This window comes from Berghia stephanieae, chromosome 4, assembly GCF_034508935.2.
Source record: "Berghia stephanieae isolate SIO BIC M18660-M18661 chromosome 4, UCSD_Bste_1.3, whole genome shotgun sequence".
In the NCBI taxonomy this organism is placed as follows: Eukaryota; Metazoa; Mollusca; class Gastropoda; order Nudibranchia; family Aeolidiidae; genus Berghia; species Berghia stephanieae.
In genome coordinates, this window is record NC_088363.1 from 25,712,082 (window position 1) to 25,736,610 (window position 24,529).

The window sequence follows — 24,529 nt, forward strand, 5'->3', positions numbered from 1 at the left end:
CCGGTTTTCGGAGTAAGATCACTCATGCGTCTATTCATGTCAGAAAGGCTAAATTAAATCCTGCTGTTCAACTAGCTCACGAGAGTGCTTTAAAAAAAGGTAACATAAAATATCCATTGAAAAGAGTTGTTCAAAAAACTTTCGCTATCCCGACAGGTAATTTAAGCGCTATTCAAGATAATCTATTTTTAAGTCAAACCCCAAATAAGATAATAATAGGTATAGTAGATAGCTCTGCGTTTAATGGGACGTATAATAAAAATCCTTTTGATTTCAAACATCATGATCTATCCTTTTTAGCCTTATACATGGATGGACATCAAATCCCATCAAAAGCTCTAACACCTGATTTTAAAAGCAACAGATATGTAAGAGCGTATCACAGCCTGATGTTAGCCAATGGTTTAGTAAACAAGGACGCCGGAAACGGAATAAGTTATAATGATTATTCTGGGGGATATACATTATTCTCTTTCGATTTAAGTCCCAGTTTGTTGGATGGTGATCAGTTTGAGCTGGTGAAAAGCGGTGCTCTGCGTTTAGAAATGAAGTTCTCTGAAGCCCTCCCCAATCCTATACATGTGATCGTTTACGGTGAAATGGATAGTATTGTTGAATTGGATCACTCCCGTCAAGTATTGATCGATTTTTATAGATGAATACTTATGACATTGTAAACTTTCTGAAATGTAATATTTTTTCAAGGCGGATATTTAGAGGGGTATATCCAAAGGATTTACTTCCTAAGAGGGTTAACACCCGAGAGCCTAGTGCCTTTATAATCAATACGGGTAATAGCCGAGGACCTGGAGAACACTGGGTATGTGTCTATCAAAACGGATTCGGTACAATGGAATTTATGGATAGTTTTGGTTTCGCTCCTTCATTTTATCCTGAAATACAGAGTTTCATAACACGGCATAGTTCAGTTTGTTACCACAACACGCGTTTATTACAAGATCTAACTAGTTCCGTGTGTGGTATGTAGTACTGTGTTTATTTTGTTGTAATGAAAGCCAAAGGTTTCAGTATGTCACGTCTGTTGTCTCAGTTTCATTCACACAAACTTAAAAATAACGACAAAAGGGTTATTTCCCTGGTTGTTCAAATGATGAAAAAAAGAAGATGATTGGTTGAACGAGTATAACAAAGTAATCTGGTTTAGACTGGTTCAAACTGCTTCAAAACCTAGCTTGGCGCTTATCACAGCCTGGTTTTAAGCATTCGAATAAAGAACTCCAATTGAGATGGATATGAAAAAGACAGAGTGTGTTATGTATCCATTAGGTAGAAACATTTACGCCAGGGTAAAAACTTGGAGAGGTATCACCAGACTTCATATTCAACCGTACGCAGAAAAAAATAGAAAATTATCACCTCTACCAAAAGGTATCAAAATAGATCAAAAGGAATTTCAACGTTTGATTAAAATTCGCGATAATATTAACTCTGATTTTAAACAAAAAAATGTTAACTCATTTGTAAATAAAAGTAAAGAGGGAGAGTTAATTTCACAACCCTTCTACAAATCTCATTTTGATAACGGGCAAACATTTGTTAATAATAATAAAGGTGGGTACACCTTCGATAATGATTCAAAACTAGGTTGCGAGGAGAAAATTAAACAGTTTACTCAAACACCTTTGTACTTACCACATTTTGCTTCAATATAACAGATAAATAATTAACTATGGATAGCAACAGAGTGTATTGTGTCAGACGTGTTAAAGAAAAACTGCTTATTTACGCTTTGATTTCAATGTTGGTTTTAACAGTTGTTAGTTGGGTTATTTTTTTCATCTTGTTAAGTATCTGGTATGGCGGTGGTACAAACACGTGGAATAAATCAAGTATATTTAATGAAACATGTGGTTTTGGGAGATTAGATATCGTAAAATCAAACACAACTGGATGTATGAAACAATTCAACTTATTTGATAGTGTCAGGTTGAGTCTATGTAGAACAAATGAACAGAAATCTATCATAGATATTAGAAAATTTATAAATGAAAAACCTACGATTATAGGTATCAATTTGTCTCTATCACAATGGTGTAATCTAATAAAAATGATTCCCTCCGTTTTATATGCTATATCATCTTTATTGTAAGTACACAACACGGTGAAGGGTATTTATTTATGTTTATATTGGAATGATATGATGATGATTTTGCGCATTTAGCATCACCCGGTGATGCAAATGCGCGTTATAAATGTCATGTATTATTATTATGATATACTTTGATATACTACGAAATATAATATATATATATATATATATATATATATATATAATATATATATATATATATATATATACTGTCAAAGTAACCCAATAATGTTATTATTATTATTATTATTATTATTATTATTATTATTATTATTATTATTATTATTATTATTATTATTATTATTATCACCATTATTGTAATCATTACTATTTGTACTACTACTACTACTACTACTACTACTACTACTACTACTACTACTACTACTACTACTACTATTACTACTACTACTACTACTACTACTACTACTACTACTACTATCGCTATCACCATCACTATTAATGTAATCGTTTTCATCTTTGTTTAATTTAAACAAAAAAATAAAATAAAATAATCTTGATTAAGCTATTTCCACATTCATGGTCTACTTGATTGTTATCGAAATGTCAATGATTAGGTATATAACCATACAATTGTGATGTTCATATTAATTTACTATAAAATAATAATAAATGTATTACTATTATTATTATTATTATTATTATTATTATTATTATTATTATTATTATTATTATTATTATTATTATTATTATTATTATTAATGTTCAATGTTCTATAAATGGTGGTGGGTATTTACTGATTAATAAAGTTTTTTTTTAAATGTCTCCCTGAGTTTTGTGTTATATTGTATTTGAAATCGAAAAGGATGAGAATGTGACTGCTTTTGTCGTTGTCTTTGCTGCTGCTGAAGAGAATGCTGATGCTGATGATGATGGTGATGATGATGATGATGATGATGATGATGATGATGGTGGTGGTGGTGGTGGCGATGGTGATGATGATGATGATGATGATGATAATAATGATGATGATGATGGTGGTGGTGGTGGTGGTAGTGGTGATGGTGGTGGTGGTGGTGGTAGTGGCGGTGGTAGTGGTGGTGGTTGTGGTAATGACGATGTCCTATCTTGATTTGAAGGTCTCGAAAGTTCAGTATTAAATATGATAAATCCAGTAATCACAGACGATATCCGTGACTGGATGGGTATTATTGTTTTAAAAAATGGTTGCGTTGTGGTCTTGGGAATAATTGTTACTCATTTAAAATCTCTCGTCTCATATGTGAATGAGTACAATAAACCTTTACGGATATCGTGAGAGTATTGGTATAACGATTACACACCAGGCGGTTTACGCTGTCTAAAAATAAAAATATCGCATCATAATGAAAGACAAGATGGAAAACAAACAGACAAAAAGAAGAAAAAAATCAACTCAGGAGGAGGAAGGAGAGGGGGAATTTAAAAATAAAATAAAATTAAATATAAAAACTTACGTGTCTTATTCCTGTTGAGCGGCCTCAATCATTCCCTTGACCGATGTGATATAAACAAGAAGAAATCTAAATTTTTGTTCTAATAACCAATGCTGACCTCTCTCTGCAAGTCTACCTAAAGAATAGTCTCTGGCTGTGCTAACCGCTGTTTCTATCAATTTTATATAGTCTAAAAATTGTTTTAACTGATGCTTATTCGCAATTACCACTCTGTCTAATACAGGTAAAAAAAAATCTTCTGTAACATGATCGTAACGCCACGTTGATATTTCTAGATCTTTTTTAGTTAAATAATGGAATTTTTTTTTTTGATGCTAGAAGTTTTAAATTCATGGTGCGATGGTAATGGTGAGGTGACACAAAATAAAATGAGATATTTAGAATGTAGTGTCCAATGAGGCGAGATAATCAAAATTACAGTCACAGTTACTTAAGTTGATAGTATAGTATTTTTTTTTTTTCTATAACGTTTTCGCGAAGTCTTGTGATGAATAATTATATGACTAAATAACTCGAACTAATTATTTAGAGCAGCCGTATTCCATTTATTGAATTAGACTGTAAAATATGAAGAAGGAGGGGGGTTACACTTGGAGATGACGTGACGCGTGAACGAAGATTATTTCCCTGCCGTCTGTTTTTACGAGTATCGAGTGTGTCATAAGACAAGGATAGCGAGAAAACAACGAAGTGTTTTGCTCACAACCATGTGTCGTATTCACACACCGATTCTTTATTGATCAAATTGTAAGGTGTCTATCTATCGCACGAAAATATCTCAAGTTCAAATCCGAATAGAGATGTGAGATCTATTATGAGTAATTTTGAACCTATGATTATTATTATTCTAAAATATATCAACATTGTTTAAAGTGAGTGTTATTAACTTATGTGACGTTGCATCTTCGTATCTATTCACAGACATTACATTAGGACAATGACATTAAAACATGGACTTTTTGTTATCTATTTTTTAAATCTTATCAATATAGCTATCGCACATCTAAGACGGAAATAATTACAAAGTGGGTAAAACACACAACAATAATACAATCAACACAAGGATTAGATATATCTTATACTATACCTAACACACTTACACTATAATAAAACAATCATAATACATATTAAAGAAATTAACAACGGTTTCTCCTGCGCATGTATGTTAAGAAATAATTACAAAGTGTGTAAAACACACACAATAATACAATTTTAAAAATAACTACAAAGTTTGTAAAACACACGACAATAATAAAATTAACACACGTTTTACATATATCTAATACTATAACAAACTTACACACTACTATAATAAAATGATAATACATATTTTACAATTTAATAACGGTTTCTCCTACACATGTATATTAACGACATTAATAATTACAAAGTGTGTAAAACACACAATAATACAATTAAAAATAACTGCAAAGTGTGTACAACACACAACAATAATACAATTGACACACCTATTACACATGTGTAATACTATAACACACTTACACACTATTGTCATAAACTGCTGATCATGCAATTTTTTATTTAACAATTTAACAACGGCTTCTCATGCTTTTTATATTACTACTTACTGCATCCTGTGTCTCTCAATATTTTGCAATCAGTTCCATTAGCTTTGCCTTCACAAAAAAATAGCGATCCTGACTTGTGAGTTTGTGTTAAAAGTGACATACCTTTCACGCAATACACATTTATATTTTCTCCTGACATTACTCGTGTCTGATTATTTACACTGGTTTGGAGTGATGCATTTGCAGTTTCTTTTGGATATCCCACGATTTTGTAACATTTGTCTGCTGTGTGGCCTTTCATTCCACAATATTGACATTTAATTATAGGTTTGTTGGTTTTCTTATACTCAGTATTATTGTCAGTGCTATTTCTTGTTTTGTTTTGATAGGGTCGGCTATGGTCTCTATTGAACTGTTTGTTCTATGGTTTGTTACTATGATCATCTTGTTTCACTTGCGTGTTCCGAGTGATTGATCGGCTCGTTCTATTTGAGTACTGAACTTTAGGTGTACCTGGACTCTGAGCAGCGGCAGCGTAGTATGGTTCCTTCAATGTTCTGCTAAGGGGTGTCAATGGATGTGCGCTGTTAAAGTTTTCTGCGTAGATTTTTAATTTGTCCAAGTTTTCTGGCTTTCTCTCTTTAAAGAATGCGACTAAATCTGGGTTGCAAGCTTGATAGATTCGATTCTTCAGCGTGAGATAGTAAAGGCCTGCAAAGTCGTCTTGTTTTACGTTTGCCAACTCAAGCCACCGATTTAGAAATTGAGTAATTCGGTTCACGAATGTATTAAAGTCTTCTCCACTTTCCGGTTTTGCAGTGTGAAACCTTTCCTGGTAACCATCTTCCGTTAATCTAAATCTTTTTAGTAGAGCGTCTTTAATTTTTCCATAGTCATCTGCATCTTCAGTTGTTAAGGTATAGAAAACTTTTAGCGGTTCTCCAGATAAGCAGTTAATCAAGGCTGTGGCCCATTTGCTTTCTGGCCAACGATAACCTTTAGCCTGAACTTCGAATCGGTGTAAGAAGGATTCTAGGCAGTCTGAGCGTTCATCGTATGTTGGCATGCGTGGAAGTTTCACGAAAAATTCATCACTATTATTATGTTTTCTTTCATGACCGGTTTTTGTTTTTTCAATTTCCAGCATCATTTGGGTCCTTTTGGTTTCTTCTTCTGCTAAAGCTATTTGTCTTTTTAGTTCCCTTTCTTGGACTCTTTCTTCTCGTTCTTCTCTACGTATTCTTTCTTCATGTTCTTTTTCTTCTCTACGAATTCTTTCTTCATTTTCTTCTCTACGAATTCTTTCTTCATTTTCTTCTCTACGAATTCTTTCTTCATGTTCTTTTTCTTCTTTTACTTTCTCTTCGCACCATGAAAATATTCTTTCCTGGGGTATTTCTAAGTCCTTTGCGAGACTTAAGTATCTTTTATATGCTTCCATGTTGCAATAAATTAGTTACGATATTTTATATATATTATATTGACAGGATACTGTTACTGACTGTTTTATTTATTTACACTTACTGGAATGAACTGTTCTATTTTTAGAAATCTCTCTCTCTCTCTCTCTTATTTCAACTTATTATGTATGTTGAATTTGATGCCTTTTATCGTTATATCTTATAAAGCAATGTGTCAATACAATGCGGAGTTATGACTTGAGTCCATAACAATGTGTCAATCGCGTGTACTCTAAACTATGTTACTACGAAAAATGTATCACCAATGTGTGTGACTCGTCGTTAGTTTGTGTACAATTATTCGCAATGACGCTAATATACTAGAGTGTGATAACAATAATAGGATGCCAAAATAATCCCAAGTTATCTATCACTAAATATAACACGACGGCTAGTAGACTCCTTTTATTATTATTTAGTTTTTAAAGACTCACTTTTCAGAACATAATATATAAGTGGTTTTCGGTAACAGTAATATGCCAAAAATGCATTTAAAACAAATCACTATGCAAAACAAATCACGATGTCTATAGTTACTATGTGATGCCCAACTCATGTAAAAGAGAATAATGAAGGCAGTGGCGGTTCTAGCCTATTTACAGTGGTGGGGCAAAGATGATTCGGTCATATATATATATATATATATATATATATATATATATATATATATATATATATATATATATATATATATTTTTTTTTTTTTTTTTTTTTAATTGTTTTTTTTAAATTTATTTATTTATTTATTTTTTAATTTATCTTTTTATTTTTTTTTAAAGTTATTTATTTATTTATTTATTTTTTTATTAATTTTTTTAAATTATTATTTTTTTTCACCTTTAAAAAATAATATTTCAACCACAAATAATCACATTTACAATGAAATGACAATACCAGTAGATTTTAATTATTCCAAACGTAATCAAAAATGAATCACGAAAGAGAATACAACTAAAAAATAAAGCGACGAGACATAATGCGACAACACCTTGACAATACAAGTCCATTTTGTTCACTCGAAAAATTAAAGATTTGCTTTAATCCCTCAACGGCGAGATAAATATTTCTGTTACATTACTGGTTTTCAGTAGTATGTAGTAACCTTAAAGTTTTAATCGAGAAGCAACAACAGCGATATGACTCGAGTTTCATTCAGAACTCAAATTGCATTTCACTGCTGTCTTGATGATTAGAATGATTGTGCCGGTGGTGGTAGTGGTTGGAATAGTGGTAGCGGTGGTGTTGGTGGTGGAGGAGGATGTAATTATGGTAGTGGTTTTGGTGATGCTGTTGGTTATAGTTGGTTATAGTTGTGGAGACGATGACGGAAATTTTATGATGATGTTGATATTGTTTTTATTGCTATTGTAGTACTTGTTGTTAATATTGTTGTTGTTGTTGCTGTTAATGATGAAGATGATGATTATGATGATGATGATGATGATAATGATGATTATGATGACAACGACGATGTCGTCGACAATGATGGTTACCATACGATATTACAAAGTTTATTCAATCTTAGGCTTTCGACAATAAATCATACAATTTGATGACCACATACAGGAAAGTGGAAAAAAATGGTAAATGGAACCAAACAATAAACTGATACCATTAATAACCACACAAAAAATACAACAATAGTAATACCACCAATACGTACAATAATAATAATAATAATAATAATAATAATAATAATAATAATAATAATAATAATAATAATAATAATGATAATAATAATAATAATAATAACAATAATAATATTACCATCATCATTACTACCACCACCATCATTACTACTACCACCACCGCTACCACTATCACTACCACCATCACCATCATTATTACGTTTCCAATCATTTTTTCTCGTTTTTAAAAATTTGATATCTATCAAAACAGACGAAATTCCGGTCATTTTTTTAAAGGGTAGTTAAAATATCTACGATCTTATTAGCCCTGAAAACTACGATTTTTATTTTCCTATTTCAAGTAGGCAGGTCTGCTATGACAAGTATCAGTATCAGTTCCATGGTCAAAATAAGACAAACAAAAACAAAGTTTATTTAATCTTAGGCTTTCGCCAATACTTCATACAATACAATTAAGACAAAATAATGTTACCAATTTCTCCTCATGCATTCGTTAGACTATAACAATAACGACCGTGTTATCTTTACTCCTTACCCAACCAACCCGAGCTTCCCGCCTCTTCATCGCGAACTATCTTCTTATGTATATATTAGCTTCAGGACGGGCAAGTACGGAATCTGCCCACCCTTCCGTATTTCCTCTATAACTTAGTTAGAATTCAACTCTCTCCTTTCTCAGAAGAGTATTTCTCGTATACTAATTCAATTGTTGAGAAACCAATATGGTGGTTGTATTTTATATATTTATTTAGTCGTGACTTTTGAATAAAAGTGTTTTGTTTTATTAGACGGAATACAATAGAATATACATTGTTTTGCAAAATTTTATTTGTCTGGCAATAAAAATACAGCGGTAATTTCTTTAAGAATTTAAAAAAAAAAGAACTAACAAATTAATTTGTTAAAAAAACAAAACAAAAAAAACCCCAAAACAACAACAACAACAACAACAAAAAACAAATAAGAAAACAATTTAAATAAATGAGTTTTGAGAAGCACTAAAGAAAACGAGAAAAAAAGAAAAGTTTAAATGGATAAACAAATATATAAAAACAACACAAATTAATACTAAATTGATATAAAATTAGTAAATTAATAAATTAAATTCAATACTGGAACATTCCCAAAGTCATTACATCAATGGTACCAGCACAAGTAAGGCAATAAATAAGAAAAAGTTCGTTTGCCAAAATCTCTATTTAGTTTTCACTGGTTAATAAGGTGGGCTCATTTGAATTAGCCCGACCTAGTACTGGAGAGGCCAGACAGCAAAAATCGGAGTTAGTTCACCGTCAGGCGACGTGACGATGAGATGACGATGTGGGCGGAGTGGAGTGGTTGGGGGGGGGGGGGGGGGTGATAAAAAAGGCGTATCCTGGTTTATGCATTACGGGATGCATGGTGATTCTCAATCTATCAAAAATACACAAAAATTGATTTCAGTACGAAGTATAAAGTTTAAGTATTAACTTTTGAAATTATCTAATTTAAATTTGATTATTTCAGACCTGGTAATACAGCATATAATTTGAAACAACAGGCTGGTATTTGCCCACCCTGCCCATTATTACCAGCCGTCCCTGAATGAAGGATATATTTACCAACTCAGTTCGTGGCTGGGACCTCTCTCTTGTTCAATGGTTGTTCAACAATTGTAATTAGGCATTGAAGAGTGTTTAACAGTGATGTCTGAAATACAAAACAATAAAATATCGTAAGATTTACAATAGTTACAAAATGTGTTCACAACACTGAGTGATTGGATGATAGGTGAATGAATCCTTATGGACTGTAAACATATTGAAAACAATTCATGAATGAGGCAAACAACAAAATAAAATGAGTGATGTAATAACAAAGTTGACAAGGAATGAATGAATGAATGAAAAACTGAGTGAATAGATGAATGAATGAATGGATAATGTATGAATGAAAGAATGAAGGGAGGAATAAATGTATGAATGATTGGATAAATGAGTGAATAAACGAATGAATGGATGAATGAATGAATGAATAAATAAATGAATGAACAATGAATGAATGAATAATTTATAAATGAATAAATGAATGAAGGAATGAATCAATAAAATGCTATTCAATTTGAATGAAAGAATGAATGGATAAATTGCTATTCCATTTAAATGAAGAAATGAAAAAGAGAAAAAAAATTAATCCTGTAAATAGGGAGTTCAATTAAAATATGATCAAGTGGGGCAATTAAGAGTTTTACAATTTAAACTTTAAAGTTAGATGAAATAGATATATGTAACTAAATAAATTCAATTCTTTATATGTGTCCCCTCCAAAATGTCATGGTCTCAAGTGAGTAAAGAGCTACTCGACTATGCATAAAGATATATGTAGAATGAGGCCCCAGAATTTACTAGTTACTATAAATGAAAAACAATTAACGATTTGTTTACAATGAAATAAAAATAATGATGGAATTTAATTAAAAGAGATAAACAGTGATCGTGGCAGTTACAAATAGAGATATAAATATTTTACGTAACTTATGATAATATGTCAGGTTCATAAGTTTACGTTTCCAGGCAGTTGATGGGCTTGGATGATCTATTCCTCTGATAACAGGATCGGACTCGTAAAATTCCACTTCCAGGCAATTGGTAAGAAGTTATTGTGTAGTCCTTTGACAGCGGGCTTGGGTTTGATCCTTGAAGATTATACAATCAAAGTTAAAAGCTCCGGCGTCTTAATGGTGTAGATATAATATCTACAAAGTCCCAAAAGATAAAAATCTTCCAGTATATATATAGGAATAGAGCGACTGGCCGTCCGGCATAGATTGTGGAGAGAAAGTGAGTGTAGAGTGTTAGACCTATCAGCTTTTATAATAAATGGCTACGTGACAGAATGTAGAACGAAAAGTATTCACTAATTAGAAATTAATTCGAGGGAAGGCTATAAAAGGAAAGACGATCTAATAAAGAAGGTAAAGTTTATCTAAGCCTACCGAAATATAACTGGAGTGAGATGAATTCAGTTCTTAATAAAATAAAATTTAATAAGATAATTGTGAACAACCTTTACTGTGACAGTTATGAACTATTTGGTTTGAATATATTATGATTTTTAAACATTTGAGTGTATTCCTCTTAGTGTGATCCAGTGCTTGTGTCTGGATGAGACTTTTAAGTGATCTCAAACTAAGAACACTGATAGTTTGCTCTTGGAATCTACATATGTTCCCTACTTGAACCTGTCCACTTTCTTGTGTGCTTTCAATTGTATATCTAAAATTTGTTATACTATCCCATTTTTCTTCCTTTTTACTGGTACTGAAATGACCTAAATGTGTCGCCTGCGCCGTAAACCCTTAAAAACAAAAACATAAGATATTTTCTCTGTGGCAAGGGTAGTGGGAGAGGGGCGGCTCTTATTCTTATGCGTTGGGTGGTCTTTTGGCCGCCCATGGTGGGCGGGAGGTCACTCTTGCTATGTCTTCTATCACCATTATATCCTCTTTTCCAGGTTGCTTCCTGTCTTTGTCTTGGAAAGAGATTACAAGTGAACTTTGATTTTGTCCTGGCCATAGCCGGAGTCCTTGGCTGAAAGTTAGAGAGCTAGAGAAACAGTCAAATATTAGTTTTGGATGATGATTTTGTTTTCCCTTATAAATCATCTCTCTTTAGTGTACTATTGTATTTTTTGTTTTATACACTTTGTGAGCATTTGATTGTATTCCTCATGGTGGAATCTTGTGCTTGTGTCTTGATGAGACTTTTAGGTGCTCTCAGACTACGTGCACTGATAATAAACTCCATGGGTCTATTTCTGTTTCTAATTTGTACCAGTCATCTTTGCATTACTTTCCCTTGTATGCTTTTAATTGTAAATCTTTTTTTTTTGTTTTGGCTATCCCACTTTCTTATTACTGACATGACTTAAATGAGTCACAAGCGCTGTAAACCCTAAACAATAAAAAACAAGCCCCTTGGCTTGTTATGTTTCGGTGGGATCTAAAACAAAATAAAGAGCTTTTATATAGCGCAAAATCCAATTAACGCCATTTAAACCCTTAAAAACAAAAAACATAAGATGATTTTCTCTGTGGAAGGGTAGTGGGAGAGGGGCGGCTCTTATTACAAGGGGTCCCTGACCAACAGCAACAAATAATACGTAGAACGATACATGACGCCTATTAGGCGATATTACAATTTTTTCAGACGGATACAACGCTGTTAACGGTCAGGTACTCATTTTACACATGAGTACGGTGAGCGAATGTGAGTAAATAGCCTTTTCCAAGGACTCAACTATGCGTCGAGCAAGGCTCGAACCCAGGACCTTCCGATCCGAAAGCGAGTGTCATTGTCCTGAACGATAGGGAAAATAAAGGAAAAATGTAAGAAAAAGTCTCCTCCGAAGTGGGCGTTCTCCATATATGTAAAGGACATACATGGGTGGTTTAAATGCTCTACAAGCACATTGGGAATCGTCCCGGTAAAATCATACTTATACCAATTAATGGGGGTTCGGATCTGAAGAGATCAACGAAATTGAAAAAGTGTTATTATCTGAAAAAGTCAAGTCGTAGAGAAAGAATGGAGAGTGTCGCGAGCTTTTATAAGATAGAAACGACGTCACGTTTACGCGGGAGACAGTGAACGAACATAACATGAAGATTACTCACAACAGCTCGATCGAAACACGACAGTCATATCATAACAAAACACTCACAACAACATAAACCTATCACAATAATCAATGACATAAAATCTTCCCCACATCATACCACTAGACCACATAACCGCACAAGGTTAAGGTAGTCTCAGTATAAACATAGGATAGATCTCTCCTGGATCTTCTTTTCTTTATTTGAACTATGAATTTTGCTTGACTTGCTTTTTTTCTTGAGTGCTGTTTTAAGCATACCAAAAAACTTGTCTAAAATGTTTTTGACTATCCCAACGACGTTTTTATTGGCGCTAATGTGAACGTGCCATACCTCCCAATTATTAAATCCGACTTTTGTCACTCAAAATTGCAAGTATACAAATTTGCAGGCCTCGTACAAAGGCTGGTAAATTGGATTGTTTGGGCATTTCGAAAATTGTGAGTACTTTTCATGATGTGAGTCATATGAACACAATTAGATCATACCTAAAATAAATGAACTCATATTGCGTGCATAACCACACCACTTGACCTAACCTCATTGTAAAAACAGTCATTTCAGTACACAATAAACCAATAAAATTGTGACCAATCAAAACACGGGATTTGTGACCCACCCTCAAGCCCGCCCAAGAAAACAGCTTAGGGCGTGTACAAACGTTGTTTACCTAAGTCATAGAAATAACTTTAATTTTTGTGACATACGAATACGATACTGATAATGCCTTTTGTCACAGCCTTTTCTTTCTTCCGCGATCCACACCTAAATATACTTTGTGACCCCCCCCCCTCCCCTTCTCTCTCCTCCCCCCCCCCTCTCTCTCTCTCTCTCTCTCTCTCTCTCTCTCTCTCTCTGTCTCTCTCAGCTTAGTTCTGCCTTTTACTTCTGAACACGTGTGTATGAAAGGCGCCAGACAAAGCAAAAAAGAAAAATACAAGAAAAAAATCAGTCTACATCGACTGGGGATCGTACCACAGAGGCTCCCGATAATTGGGAGAATTTTGATACCTGTATTCTTCACAAGGGTATGCGTTTTACGTTGTTACCCCTTGCTGTGAACGCTTGCATTAAACAACACACACACACACACACACACACACACACACACACACACATTGAATACGAGAGGACGAGGACGAAGATATTTGAGTTGCTTCATTTTTATTTTTGAAAATATCAACTTAAGAAACTAGGGAGCAGGCACCGGTGTAAGATAAAGATCTGAACAATGTGTATGGAAGGTGTCAGACAAAACAAGAAGAAAAAAAACCATCCCATAAAACCAATCTACATCGACTGGGGATCGAACCTTAGAACGTGATAACCGGTCAGACGTGTTATCATTATACCACGGAGGCTCCCGATTGTTTGGACAAATTTAATATCTATATTCCTCACAGGGCTCGGGGCATGCGTTTTACTTCATATACACCCCAGTGGTGGAGTCATGGCTCACTGAGAAAGAGCTGATGGTGTCTTGTGGAATTGGTGTGTGTTTACGAATTCATTACACATGACTTATTGGATAAACATTTCCAATGGAGGCACTGACATTTTTTTAGACCTTAGGGGCGTGGATGTGGACAGATGCAGTATCAGCGCATTCCTCGAAAGTACGAATCGCCGTCGAGTTTGACTACTCATGGTAAAAAAAAAAAGACAACAGATTAATCAAGAAAATGAGGTTTTTAGATATTAATAGTTTTTGTATCAGATATAAGTGATGGGGCCAAAAATAACAAGTCAATTAAAAGTATTCGTTTAAGTCACCTAGACGTCTAGTGTTGACTTTAGACTTTGACTAACAAAATAACTGTGGCCCTAAAATTTTCGCCCTAAGCAATATTAGGAACAACGTGATTTAGTTCCATCATGACTTGAGATAATTGAGCAAAACTCACAACAATGTGTAGATATTTGATTTTTTTTTTTTCATTTTTAAATTGTAATATTATAAGACTAAATGATAAATGTCAACACTGGGAAACCTCGAGACCGCGTGTTGTATTACTATTTTTAACCACCATAACAATGAGGAACCCTATGTCAAAGGTCAAACCAGCTAGTTCATTTTTTTCTTTGCAGTGAAGTTGTGATAAATGCTTCTCTATGTTCAGTTTATTCATTTTCATGTAACGTAGATTTATATTATATTAATTTTATTAACTTTTTAAACTTATAGGCGCTTTATTGATTGGCAAAATTTTCTTCTCATGGAAAAGTCAGCTGGAAAACACTACGTTACGGACCCGTTGAATGAACTATTCTGAGGAATCCCCTTCCGGAAAACAAATAATTTCGTTGTCAGTCAACGCAAAATGGCGGCAGATTCAGCTCATGGGCAGTCAGTATGTTGTGATATATTATAGTTGAATGTTTATTCTGAGGGATATATATCGACCGAGTCAAAATGACAGACATGAGAAGAATAGAATTGTCGTCTGTGAAAACTTCAGAGAAGGAACCTAAAGTGAAAAGAAAAGCTAAAACTGTGCGACTTGTTCTTTCTCTTGGTGAATCGAATGCAACGTCGTGCCCAGAATACTCATTTGCTGACCTGATCAAAGCCGAGAATGTAAGCTATGCAATATTTCATATTACTGCCATTAAAGTTTTTTCCTCATGATTTCATAAACACGAGAGTGATTTCATCTGCTTGTTTCCCAAATCCCCAATTATTTTCTTTCTTACATGATTTTGCTGACCTTTGTCCACATTATACCAGTCTCAAATGTGTCCTTTGCCCAGTCAGCAGACATCCCGTTTCGAACCCTAATCATGATAACACTCGGGAAATATGGCTTCACTTTGGCTTTGAACCGTATCTGGTTGTGGTGAATATTATAACTCTAGACTCGGTTTGTAATAATGGCATATCTTGCTTCTATCAACGCCCCTTTCCCCCGTCATAATAATTGTATTATAAGTGGTTTTGCGGTGTCAATTTATTTTCATTTTCTCAATGTTTTCACTTTCATTTCTCAAATCCTCATACTTTGAGATGCATGGCATAGACGGTGATTATGCATGAGGAAAGTGAAAGTGAACAAGTCAATTTACATGCCTCTGCCATCTTGTCCCCACCCTCAGAGCTCCGGAGGACTGTTTGTAGTTATTGTTGGTTGTTAGTCCCATAGGCATAGATCCATTTTCCAAAATACACCCGACAAACAACACACCTTGGGGATTATTTATAATATGTACTGGTTTTGTATATTTGGGACATGGGGCTTACCCCGGTTTCGCCATTAGTTATATTTATCATACTGCTGCGGTGCAGGCGCAGGAAATATACTTTCGATGAATAATGCGCATGCCAATGTCTATAATATAACGTTATATATCCTTGACACTGAGCGCACCTCTTAATTTCTAACCTGATAAATATAGTATCTAAATAATGTGTGTAATGTTCACACGCGTAACTATCAATCGTCTTTACGACCGTTACAATTACACACTAACAAACTCGTCGATAAAACCAGCGAAACTTGAAGGGTTGAGAGACCGATGGTTGAAATGGTTTCTATAGCAACAGTTTAGGGACGGGGGGGGGGGGGGGGTGGGGGGGGGGGTAGATCGCTTTCACTATACTGTTTTCATTAAAGACATCGCAAATGGCATAAAAGCATAATTAAACTATGTGGATTTCTTTTCTTTGGGGGGGGGGGGGGGGGGGGGGGTGTGTTCTGTCAACACAGTCTTGACTGGTTTCTTTGTGACGGTTCGTTTGTAATTTTTAAAGTTTCTTTATGGGATGTCATTGGTTAGACTTTAGTGAGTTGTGCTTTTTTTTTAAACGAAAAATAACAATCGCTTGATACGCAAAAAAACAAACAAACAAAAAACAATTATTATCTTGCAGTAACACTGATTACTTCGTACATAATAATTAATAAATTCAGACTAGATTCCTGAGTATTGTTTAATTAGAAGTGGGAGGGAGTTCGTTGGTGGAACAACAGATTGTGTGAAGAAGGTCAGATCTATTTATAGATATACCTCTCGTATTCGGCCTTTTTCTAGTCGATCAGTAACATGAAAACGTGAGTGGAAAAATTGTCGCTCGGTCGCTGAAAGGTTGAGGTTCAAACCGGAATAGCCGTATGTGGAAAGATTGCCATGCTCGGCTGCGTCGCCGGGCATCGATTTATAGAGATATTAGTGATCGGATTTTAACGGGAGTTTCGGGGCTGCAGGAGGACATACTGTTGGCGTGTTATCGTGTTGTTTGTGAAATCGAGGCGGCGAAATGATTCGGGAGGTTGCGGCTCGCCATCTTTTTCATCTTTTGTTTCCAAAGCGGTTCTTCTTAGCTGTGCTGTCTAGCGAGTACGGGAAGATAGCGAGTGTAATGACTGTTGTATCGACCTTTTGCTCGAATAATTATGTTTTTTTTTTTCAATCGTATACTCTCTCTCTCTCTCTCTCTCTCTCTCTCTCTCTCTCTCTCTCTCTCTCTCTCTCTCTCTCTCTCTCTCTCTCTCTCTCTCTCAATTTGGTTTTATTGCTAGACTTTGCTGTTGGTATTGACTCATTGCTATATGATATATGTTGCTGCCGTTAGAGAGTGATTTTGAAATATTGCTGCTGGTAGATACTCCTTACTAACTACTACTGCTGGTAGGGACTCATTTTGAAATACTGCTGCTGATAGGGACTCATTGCTATAGTATTGCTTCTGGTAGGGACTCTTTTTGATATACTGCTCGAAGACAACCATTGCTAAATATTGCTGCTGGTAGGGACTCATTACTAAATATTGCTTTTGGTAGGGACTCGTTTTTAAATGTTACTGCTGGTAGGGACTCTTTGCTTTATATTGCTTCAGGTAGGGAGTCATTTTGATACATTGCTCGTAGGGAATCAAAGCTAAATATTGCCGTTGGCAGAGTGTCATTTGAAATATTGCTGTTGGTAGGGACTCGTTCCTAAATATTGCTTCTGGTAGGGCCTCCTTTCTAGATATTGCTGCTAGTAGGGGATCATTCCTATATATTGCTGCTGGTAGGGACCCATTGGTAAATATTGCTGCTGGTAGGGACTCATTGCTAAGTGTTGCGGTTGGTAGGCTCATTGCTAAATATTGCCGCTGGTAGGGTCTCATTTCTAAATTTTACGGCTGGTAGAGAGTCATTTTGAAATATAGCTGCTGATAGGGACTCATTGCGTAATATTGCTGGTGGTTGGGACCAGTGTTATTACGGTTGGTTCTTTTGAAATAGTGCTGCTGGTAGGGCCTCCTTTCTAGATATTGCTGCTGGTAGGGGATCATTCCTATATATTGCTGCTGGTAGGGACTCATTCCTAAATATTGCTGCTGGTAGGGACTCATTCCTCGATATTGCTGCTGGTGGGGACTCATTCCTAAATATTGCTGCTGGTAGGGACTCATTCCTAAATATTGCAGCTGGTAGGGACTCATTCCTAAATATTTCTGCTGGTAGAGACTCATTCCTAAATATTGCTGCTGGTAGGGACTCATTTCTAAATATTGCAGCTGGTAGGGACTCATTTCTAAATATTGCAGCTGGTAGGGACTCATTTCTAAATATTGCAGCTGGTAGGGACTCATTTCTAAATATTGCTGCTGGTGGGGACCCATTCATAAATATTGTTGCTGGTAGGGACCCATTCTAAATATTGCTGCTGGTAGGGGCTCATAGCTGAATATTGCTGCTGGTAGGGGCTCATTGCTGAATATTGCTGCTGGTAGGGACTCATTTCTAACTATTGCTGCCGGTGGGGACCCATTCCTAAATATTGCTGCTGGTAGGGACTCATTTCTAAATATTGCTGCTGGTAGGGGCTCATTCTAAATATTGCTGCTGGTAAGGACTTATTTCTAAATATTGCTGCTGGTAGGGACTCATTCTAAATATTGCTGCTGGTAAGGACTTATTTCTAAATATTGCTGCTGGTAGGGACTCATTCTAAAGATTGCTGCTGGTAAGGACTTATTTCTAAATATTGCTGCTGGTAGGGACTCATTCCTAAATATTGCTGCTGGTAGGGACTCATTTCTAAATACTGCTGTTGGTAGGGACTCATTGCTGAATATTGCTGCTGGTATGGACTCATTTTGAAATAGTGCTGCTGGTAGGGACTTGTTGCTAAATATTGCTGCTGGTAAGGACTCGTTGCTAAATTCTGCTGCTGGTAGGGACTCATTCCTAAATATTGCTGCTGGTAGGGAATCATTGTAAATATTGCTGCTGGTAGGGAATCATTTTGAAATAGTGCTGCTGGTAGGGCCTCCTCGCTAGATATTGCTGGTTTTAGGGGACCATCCTAAATATTGCGGCTGTTAGGGACTCATTTCTAAATATTGCTGCTGGTAGGGACACATTGCTGAATATTGCAGCTGGTAGGGACTCATTTCTAAATATTGCTGCTGGTAGGGACTCATTCCTAGATATTGCTACTGGTAGGGACTCATTTCTAAATATTGCAGCTGGTAGGGACTCATTTCTAAATATTGCTGCTGATGGGGACCCATTCCTAAATATTGCTGCTGGTAGGGACTCATTCTAAATATTGCTGCTGGTAGGGGCTCATTGCTGAATATTGCTGCTGGTAGGGGCTCATTGCTGAATATTGCTGCTGGTAGGGTCTCATTTCTAACTATTGCTGCCGGTGGGGACCCATTCCTAAATATTGCTGCTGGTAGGGACTCATTTCTAAATATTGCTGCTGGTAGGGACTCATTCTAAATATTGCTGCTGGTAAGGACTTATTTCTAATTATTGCTGCTGGTAGGGACTCATTCTAAATATTGCTGCTGGTAGGGACTCATTCTAAATATTTCTGCTGGTAAGGACTTATTTCTAAATATTGCTGCTGGTAGGGACTCATTCCTAAATATTGCTGCTGGTAGGGACTCATTTTTAAATACTGCTGCTGGTAGGGACTCATTGCTGAATATTGCTGCTGGTATTGACTCATTTTGAAATAGTGCTGCTGGTAGGGACTTGTTGCTAAATATTGCTGCTGGTAGGGACTCGTTGCTAAATTCTGCTGCTGGTAGGGACTCATTCCTAAATATTGCTGCTGGTAGGGAATCATTGTAAATATTGCTGCTGGTAGGGAATCATTTTGAAATAGTGCTGCTGGTAGGGCCTCCTTGCTAGATATTGCTGGTTTTAGGGGACCATCCTAATATTGCGGCTGGTAGGGACTCATTTCTAAATATTGCTGCTGGTAGGGACACATTGCTGAATATTGCAGCTGGTAGGGACTCATTTCTAAATATTGCTGCTGGTAGGGACTCATTCCTAGATATTGCTACTGGTAGGGACTCATTTCTAAATATTGCAGCTTGTAGGGACTCATTTCTAAATATTGCTGCTGGTGGGGACCCATTCCTAAATATTGCTGCTGGTAGGGACTCATTCTAAATATTGCTGCTGGTAGGGGCTCATTGCTGAATATTGCTGCTGGTAGGGGCTCATTGCTGAATATTGCTGCTGGTAGGGACTCATTTCTAACTATTGCTGCCGGTGGGGACCCATTCCTAAATATTGCTGCTGGTAGGGACTCATTTCTAAATATTGCTGCTGGTAGGGACTCATTCTAAATATTGCTGCTGGTAAGGACTTATTTCTAATTATTGCTGCTGGTAGGGACTCATTCTAAATATTGCTGCTGGTTGGGACTCATTCTAAATATTGCTGCTGGTAAGGACTTATTTCTAAATATTGCTGCTGGTAGGGACTCATTCCTAAATATTGCTGCTGGTAGGGACTCATTTCTAAATACTGCTGCTGGTAGGGACTCTTTGCTGAATATTGCTGCTGGTATGGACTCATTTTGAAATAGTGCTGCTGGTAGGGACTTGTTGCTAAAAATTGCTGCTGGTAGGGACTCGTTGCTAAATTCTGCTGCTGGTAGGGACTCATTCCTAAATATTGCTGCTGGTAGGGAATCATTGTAAATATTGCTGCTGGTAGGGAATCATTTTGAAATAGTGCTGCTGGTAGGGCCTCCTCGCTAGATATTGCTGGTTTTAGGGGACCATCCTAAATATTACGGCTGGTAGGGACTCATTTCTAAATATTGCTGCTGGTAGGGACACATTGCTGAATATTGCAGCTGGTAGGGACTCATTTCTAAATATTGCTGCTGGTAGGGACTCATTCCTAGATATTGCTACTGGTAGGGACTCATTTCTAAATATTGCTGCTGGTCGGGACTCATTCTAAATATTGCTGCTGGTAGGGACTCATTTCTAAATATTGCATCTGATAGGGACTCATTTCTAAATATTGCTGCTGGTAGGGACTCATTCCTAAATATTGCTGCTGGTAGGGACTCATTGCTGAATATTGCTGCTGGTATGGACTCATTTTGAAACAGTGCTGTTGGTAGGGGCTTGCTGCTAAATATTGCAGCTGGTAGGGACTCGTTGCTAAATTCTGCTGCTTGTTGGGAATCATTTTGAAATAATGCTGCTGGTAGGGACTCATTGTAAATATTGCTGCTGGTAGGGAATCATTTTGAAATAGTGCTGCTGGTAGGGCCTCCTTGCTAGATATTGCTGGTTTTAGGGGACCATCCTAAATATTGCGGCTGGTAGTGACTCATTTCTAAATATTGCTGCTGGTAGGGACCCATTGCTGAATATTGCAACTGGTAGGGACTCATTTCTAAATATTGCTGCTGGTAGGGACTCATTGCTGAATATTGCTGCTGGTATGGAATCATTTTGAAATAGTGCTGCTGGTTGGGACTTGTTGCTAAGTATTGCTGCTGGTAGGGACTGATTACTAAATATTGCTGCTGGTAGGGCCTCCTTGCTAGATATTGCTGCTTTTAGGGGATCATTCCTAAATATTGCTGCTGGTAGGGACTCATTGGTAAATAATGCTGCTGGTAGGGACTCATTGCTATATATTGCTGCTGATAGGTACTCATTTCTAAATATTGCTGATGGTATGGAATCATTTTGAAATAGTGCTGCTGGTAGGGACTCATTGTTGATATTGCTGCTGATGGTCCTCCTTGCTAAATATTGCTGATGGTAAGGACTCATTTCTTAATATTGCAGCTGGTGGGGACTCATTCCTAAATATTGCTGTTGGTAGGGACTCAATTCTAAATATTGCTGCTGGTAGGGACTCATTACTAAATATTTCTGCTGGTAGGGACTTGTTGCTAAATATTGCTGCTTGTCGGGAATCATTTTGAAATAGTGCTGCTGGTAGGGACTCATTGTAAATATTTCTGCTGATGGGGTTCCTTGCTAATATTGCTGCTGGTAGGGACTCATTGGTAAATGTTGATGCTAGTAGGGACTCATTGCTAAATCTTGCTGCTTGTAAGGACTCATTTCTAAATATTGCTGCTTGTAGGGAATCATTTTGAAATAGAGCTGCTGGTAGGGACTCATTGTATATATTGCTTATGATGGGCCTCCTTGCTAAATATTGCTGCTGTTAGGGACTCATTCCTAAGTATTGCTGTTGCTAGAGACTCATCACTCAACATTGCTGATGATAGGAACTCATTGCTAAATATTGCTGCTTGTAGGGAATCAATTTGAAATAGTGCTGCTGGTAGGGACTCATTTTAAATATTGCTGCTGATGAGCCTCCTTGCATAATATTGCTGCTGATAGGAACTTATTGCTATATATATATTGTTGCTGGTAGGGACTCATTACTAAATATTGCTGCTAATCAGGAATCATTGCAAAATATTGCTGCTGGTTGGGAGTCATTTTCATTGCTAAATTTTGCTGTTGGTAGGGACTCATTTTAAAATATCATTGTTAGGGTTTCATTGCTAAACATTGCTGTTGGCCGGGATTCATTTCTAAATATTGCTGCTGGTAGGGAGTCATTTTGATATGATGCTGCCGATCAGGACTCATTCCTAAAACGATGATGTGGTGGTTGTAGTAGTACTGGTAGTAGAGATGATGGTGTGATAGTGGTTGTGGTAGTTATGGTGGTAGAGATGATGGTGTGGTGGTGGTTGTAGTAGTGGAAAGGATGTTGGTGTGGTGGGGGTTGTAGTAAAACAGAAATGAAACAAACATACACACACACACACATGCACACAATCTCACACATAGATATATTTACGCTCACACACGAACATACACACACATACTTACACCAATATTACTCACTAACATTAATAACTTATTCCAATGAAAGACATTTGATTGATTAATTACAATTTGAAGAAAAAAAAGGCCAGTTATACAATGGAAAATTGTCTGCTGTCTGAACTTAAGATCAAAACTGGAATAAAATAAACTTAAAATTAAATTTGTATTTAAGGCGTATTTGGTATGCGAAATATTCATACGCTCTGGAAAAATGTTCCGTCTTAATGTGTTTTTTGAAAGACTGACTATCCCTAATTTTAGTTTTACACCTGGGGACAGCGCATTTCACAAGATGGGGTCGTCTCGCCTAGCTCAGTTTGGGGCGCTGCACTGTGGCTGATGCCTGGGTTTTTCCAGTCTTCCCTTGGAATAGACCCTAAAGAAAAATTTCCCCTATGGGAAAGGGAATTTTATTTTATCAATTATTTATTTATATATGTGTTCTCAAAATTGTCGGTGAGAAAAAATGTTTGAATGGCAATTAATAATATTATAAATCACCGCTGAGCACTCATGTGGAAGATGTGCGCTATATAAGCAATTTATTATTATTATTATTATTATTATTATTATTATTATTATTATTATTATTATTATTATTATTATTATGGAATAATTTTGAAAAATTGTTGCTGATTGGGACTCAATGCTAAATATTGTTACTGGTAGGGACATTGCTAAATATTGCAGTGGTAGGAACTCATTGCTAAATATCACTGCTAGTAGGGAGTCCTTTTGAAATGCTGCTGGTAGGGCCTCCTTGCTAAATATTGCTGCTGGCAGGGACTCACTGCTAAATATTGTTGCTGTTAGGGACTTCTTGATTAATATTGTTGCTGGTAGCAAGCCATTGTTAAGTATTGCTGCTGGTAGGGTCCAATTTCATTGTTGAATATTGCTGCTGATGGGGACTCACGGCTAAATATTGCTGCTGGTAGCGAGCCATTGTTAAGTATTGTTGCAAGTAGGGTCCCATTGTTAAATATTGCTGCTGATAGGGACTCGCTGTTAAATATTGCTGCAGATAGAAACTCATAAAAATATCACTGCTGGTAGGGGCACATTGTTAAATGGTAGGGGACTTGTATGAAACAGTACTGCTGGTAGGGGCTCAATTGTTAAATATTGTTGTTGGCATGCACCACTTTAAAATATTGCTGCTGGTAGTGGTAGTGATCCATTGTTAAATGGTAGTAAAAATTGTTTCTGCTGATAGGGACCCATTGTTTGATATTGCTGCTGGTAGAAACTCGTAAAAATATCACTGCTGCTACGTAAGGCTATATTGGTGAATACTGGTGCTGCACTGATCCTCGTTGAATATTGGTACTGGTAGGAACTCATCCTTTAATATTGTTGTCGGCATGTCCTCATCATTAAATAATCTCTGCTGGTATGACGAACTCATTTAAAATTGCTGCTGATAGGGAATCGTAAAATATTGCGGCTGGTAGTGACATATTGTTAAATATTGCTGATGGTAGGGACTCACTTTAAATTTCTGCGACTAGGGACTTGTTTAATATTACTGCTGGTTGTGACCTATTGTTAAATATTGTAAAAACATTGCTGCC

General features: G+C 36.2%; 2 protein-coding genes across 2 annotated transcripts in view; both read left to right on the forward strand.

Moving 5' to 3' along the window:
* Positions 1-308: 308 nt before the first annotated feature.
* Positions 309-14,358, forward strand: LOC144971728 (uncharacterized protein F54H12.2-like). Its single transcript, XM_078912801.1, has 2 exons — positions 309-635; positions 14,242-14,358. The coding sequence occupies exons 1-2, from the start codon at positions 309-311 to the stop codon at positions 14,356-14,358; spliced, it is 444 nt and encodes a 147-aa protein (XP_078768927.1).
* Positions 14,359-15,131: 773 nt separating this feature from the next.
* Positions 15,132-24,529, forward strand: part of LOC144970308 (uncharacterized) — a 29,424-nt gene continuing 20,026 nt past the window's right edge. Inside the window, exon 1 of the mRNA XM_078909803.1 lies at positions 15,132-15,416. Coding sequence (XP_078765929.1) covers positions 15,252-15,416 — 165 coding nt within the window. The 5' untranslated portion in view covers positions 15,132-15,251. The remainder of the gene's footprint in view (positions 15,417-24,529) is intronic.

Bases quoted from the DNA above. Each gene is read 5' to 3' on its own strand.
- LOC144971728 (XM_078912801.1), top strand. From the start codon at position 309: ATGGATGGACATCAAATCCCATCAAAAGCTCTAACACCTGATTTTAAA. The intron at 636-14,241 runs GTATTGATCGAT...TATTCCTCACAG, and splicing joins AATTGGATCACTCCCGTCAA to GGCTCGGGGCATGCGTTTTA.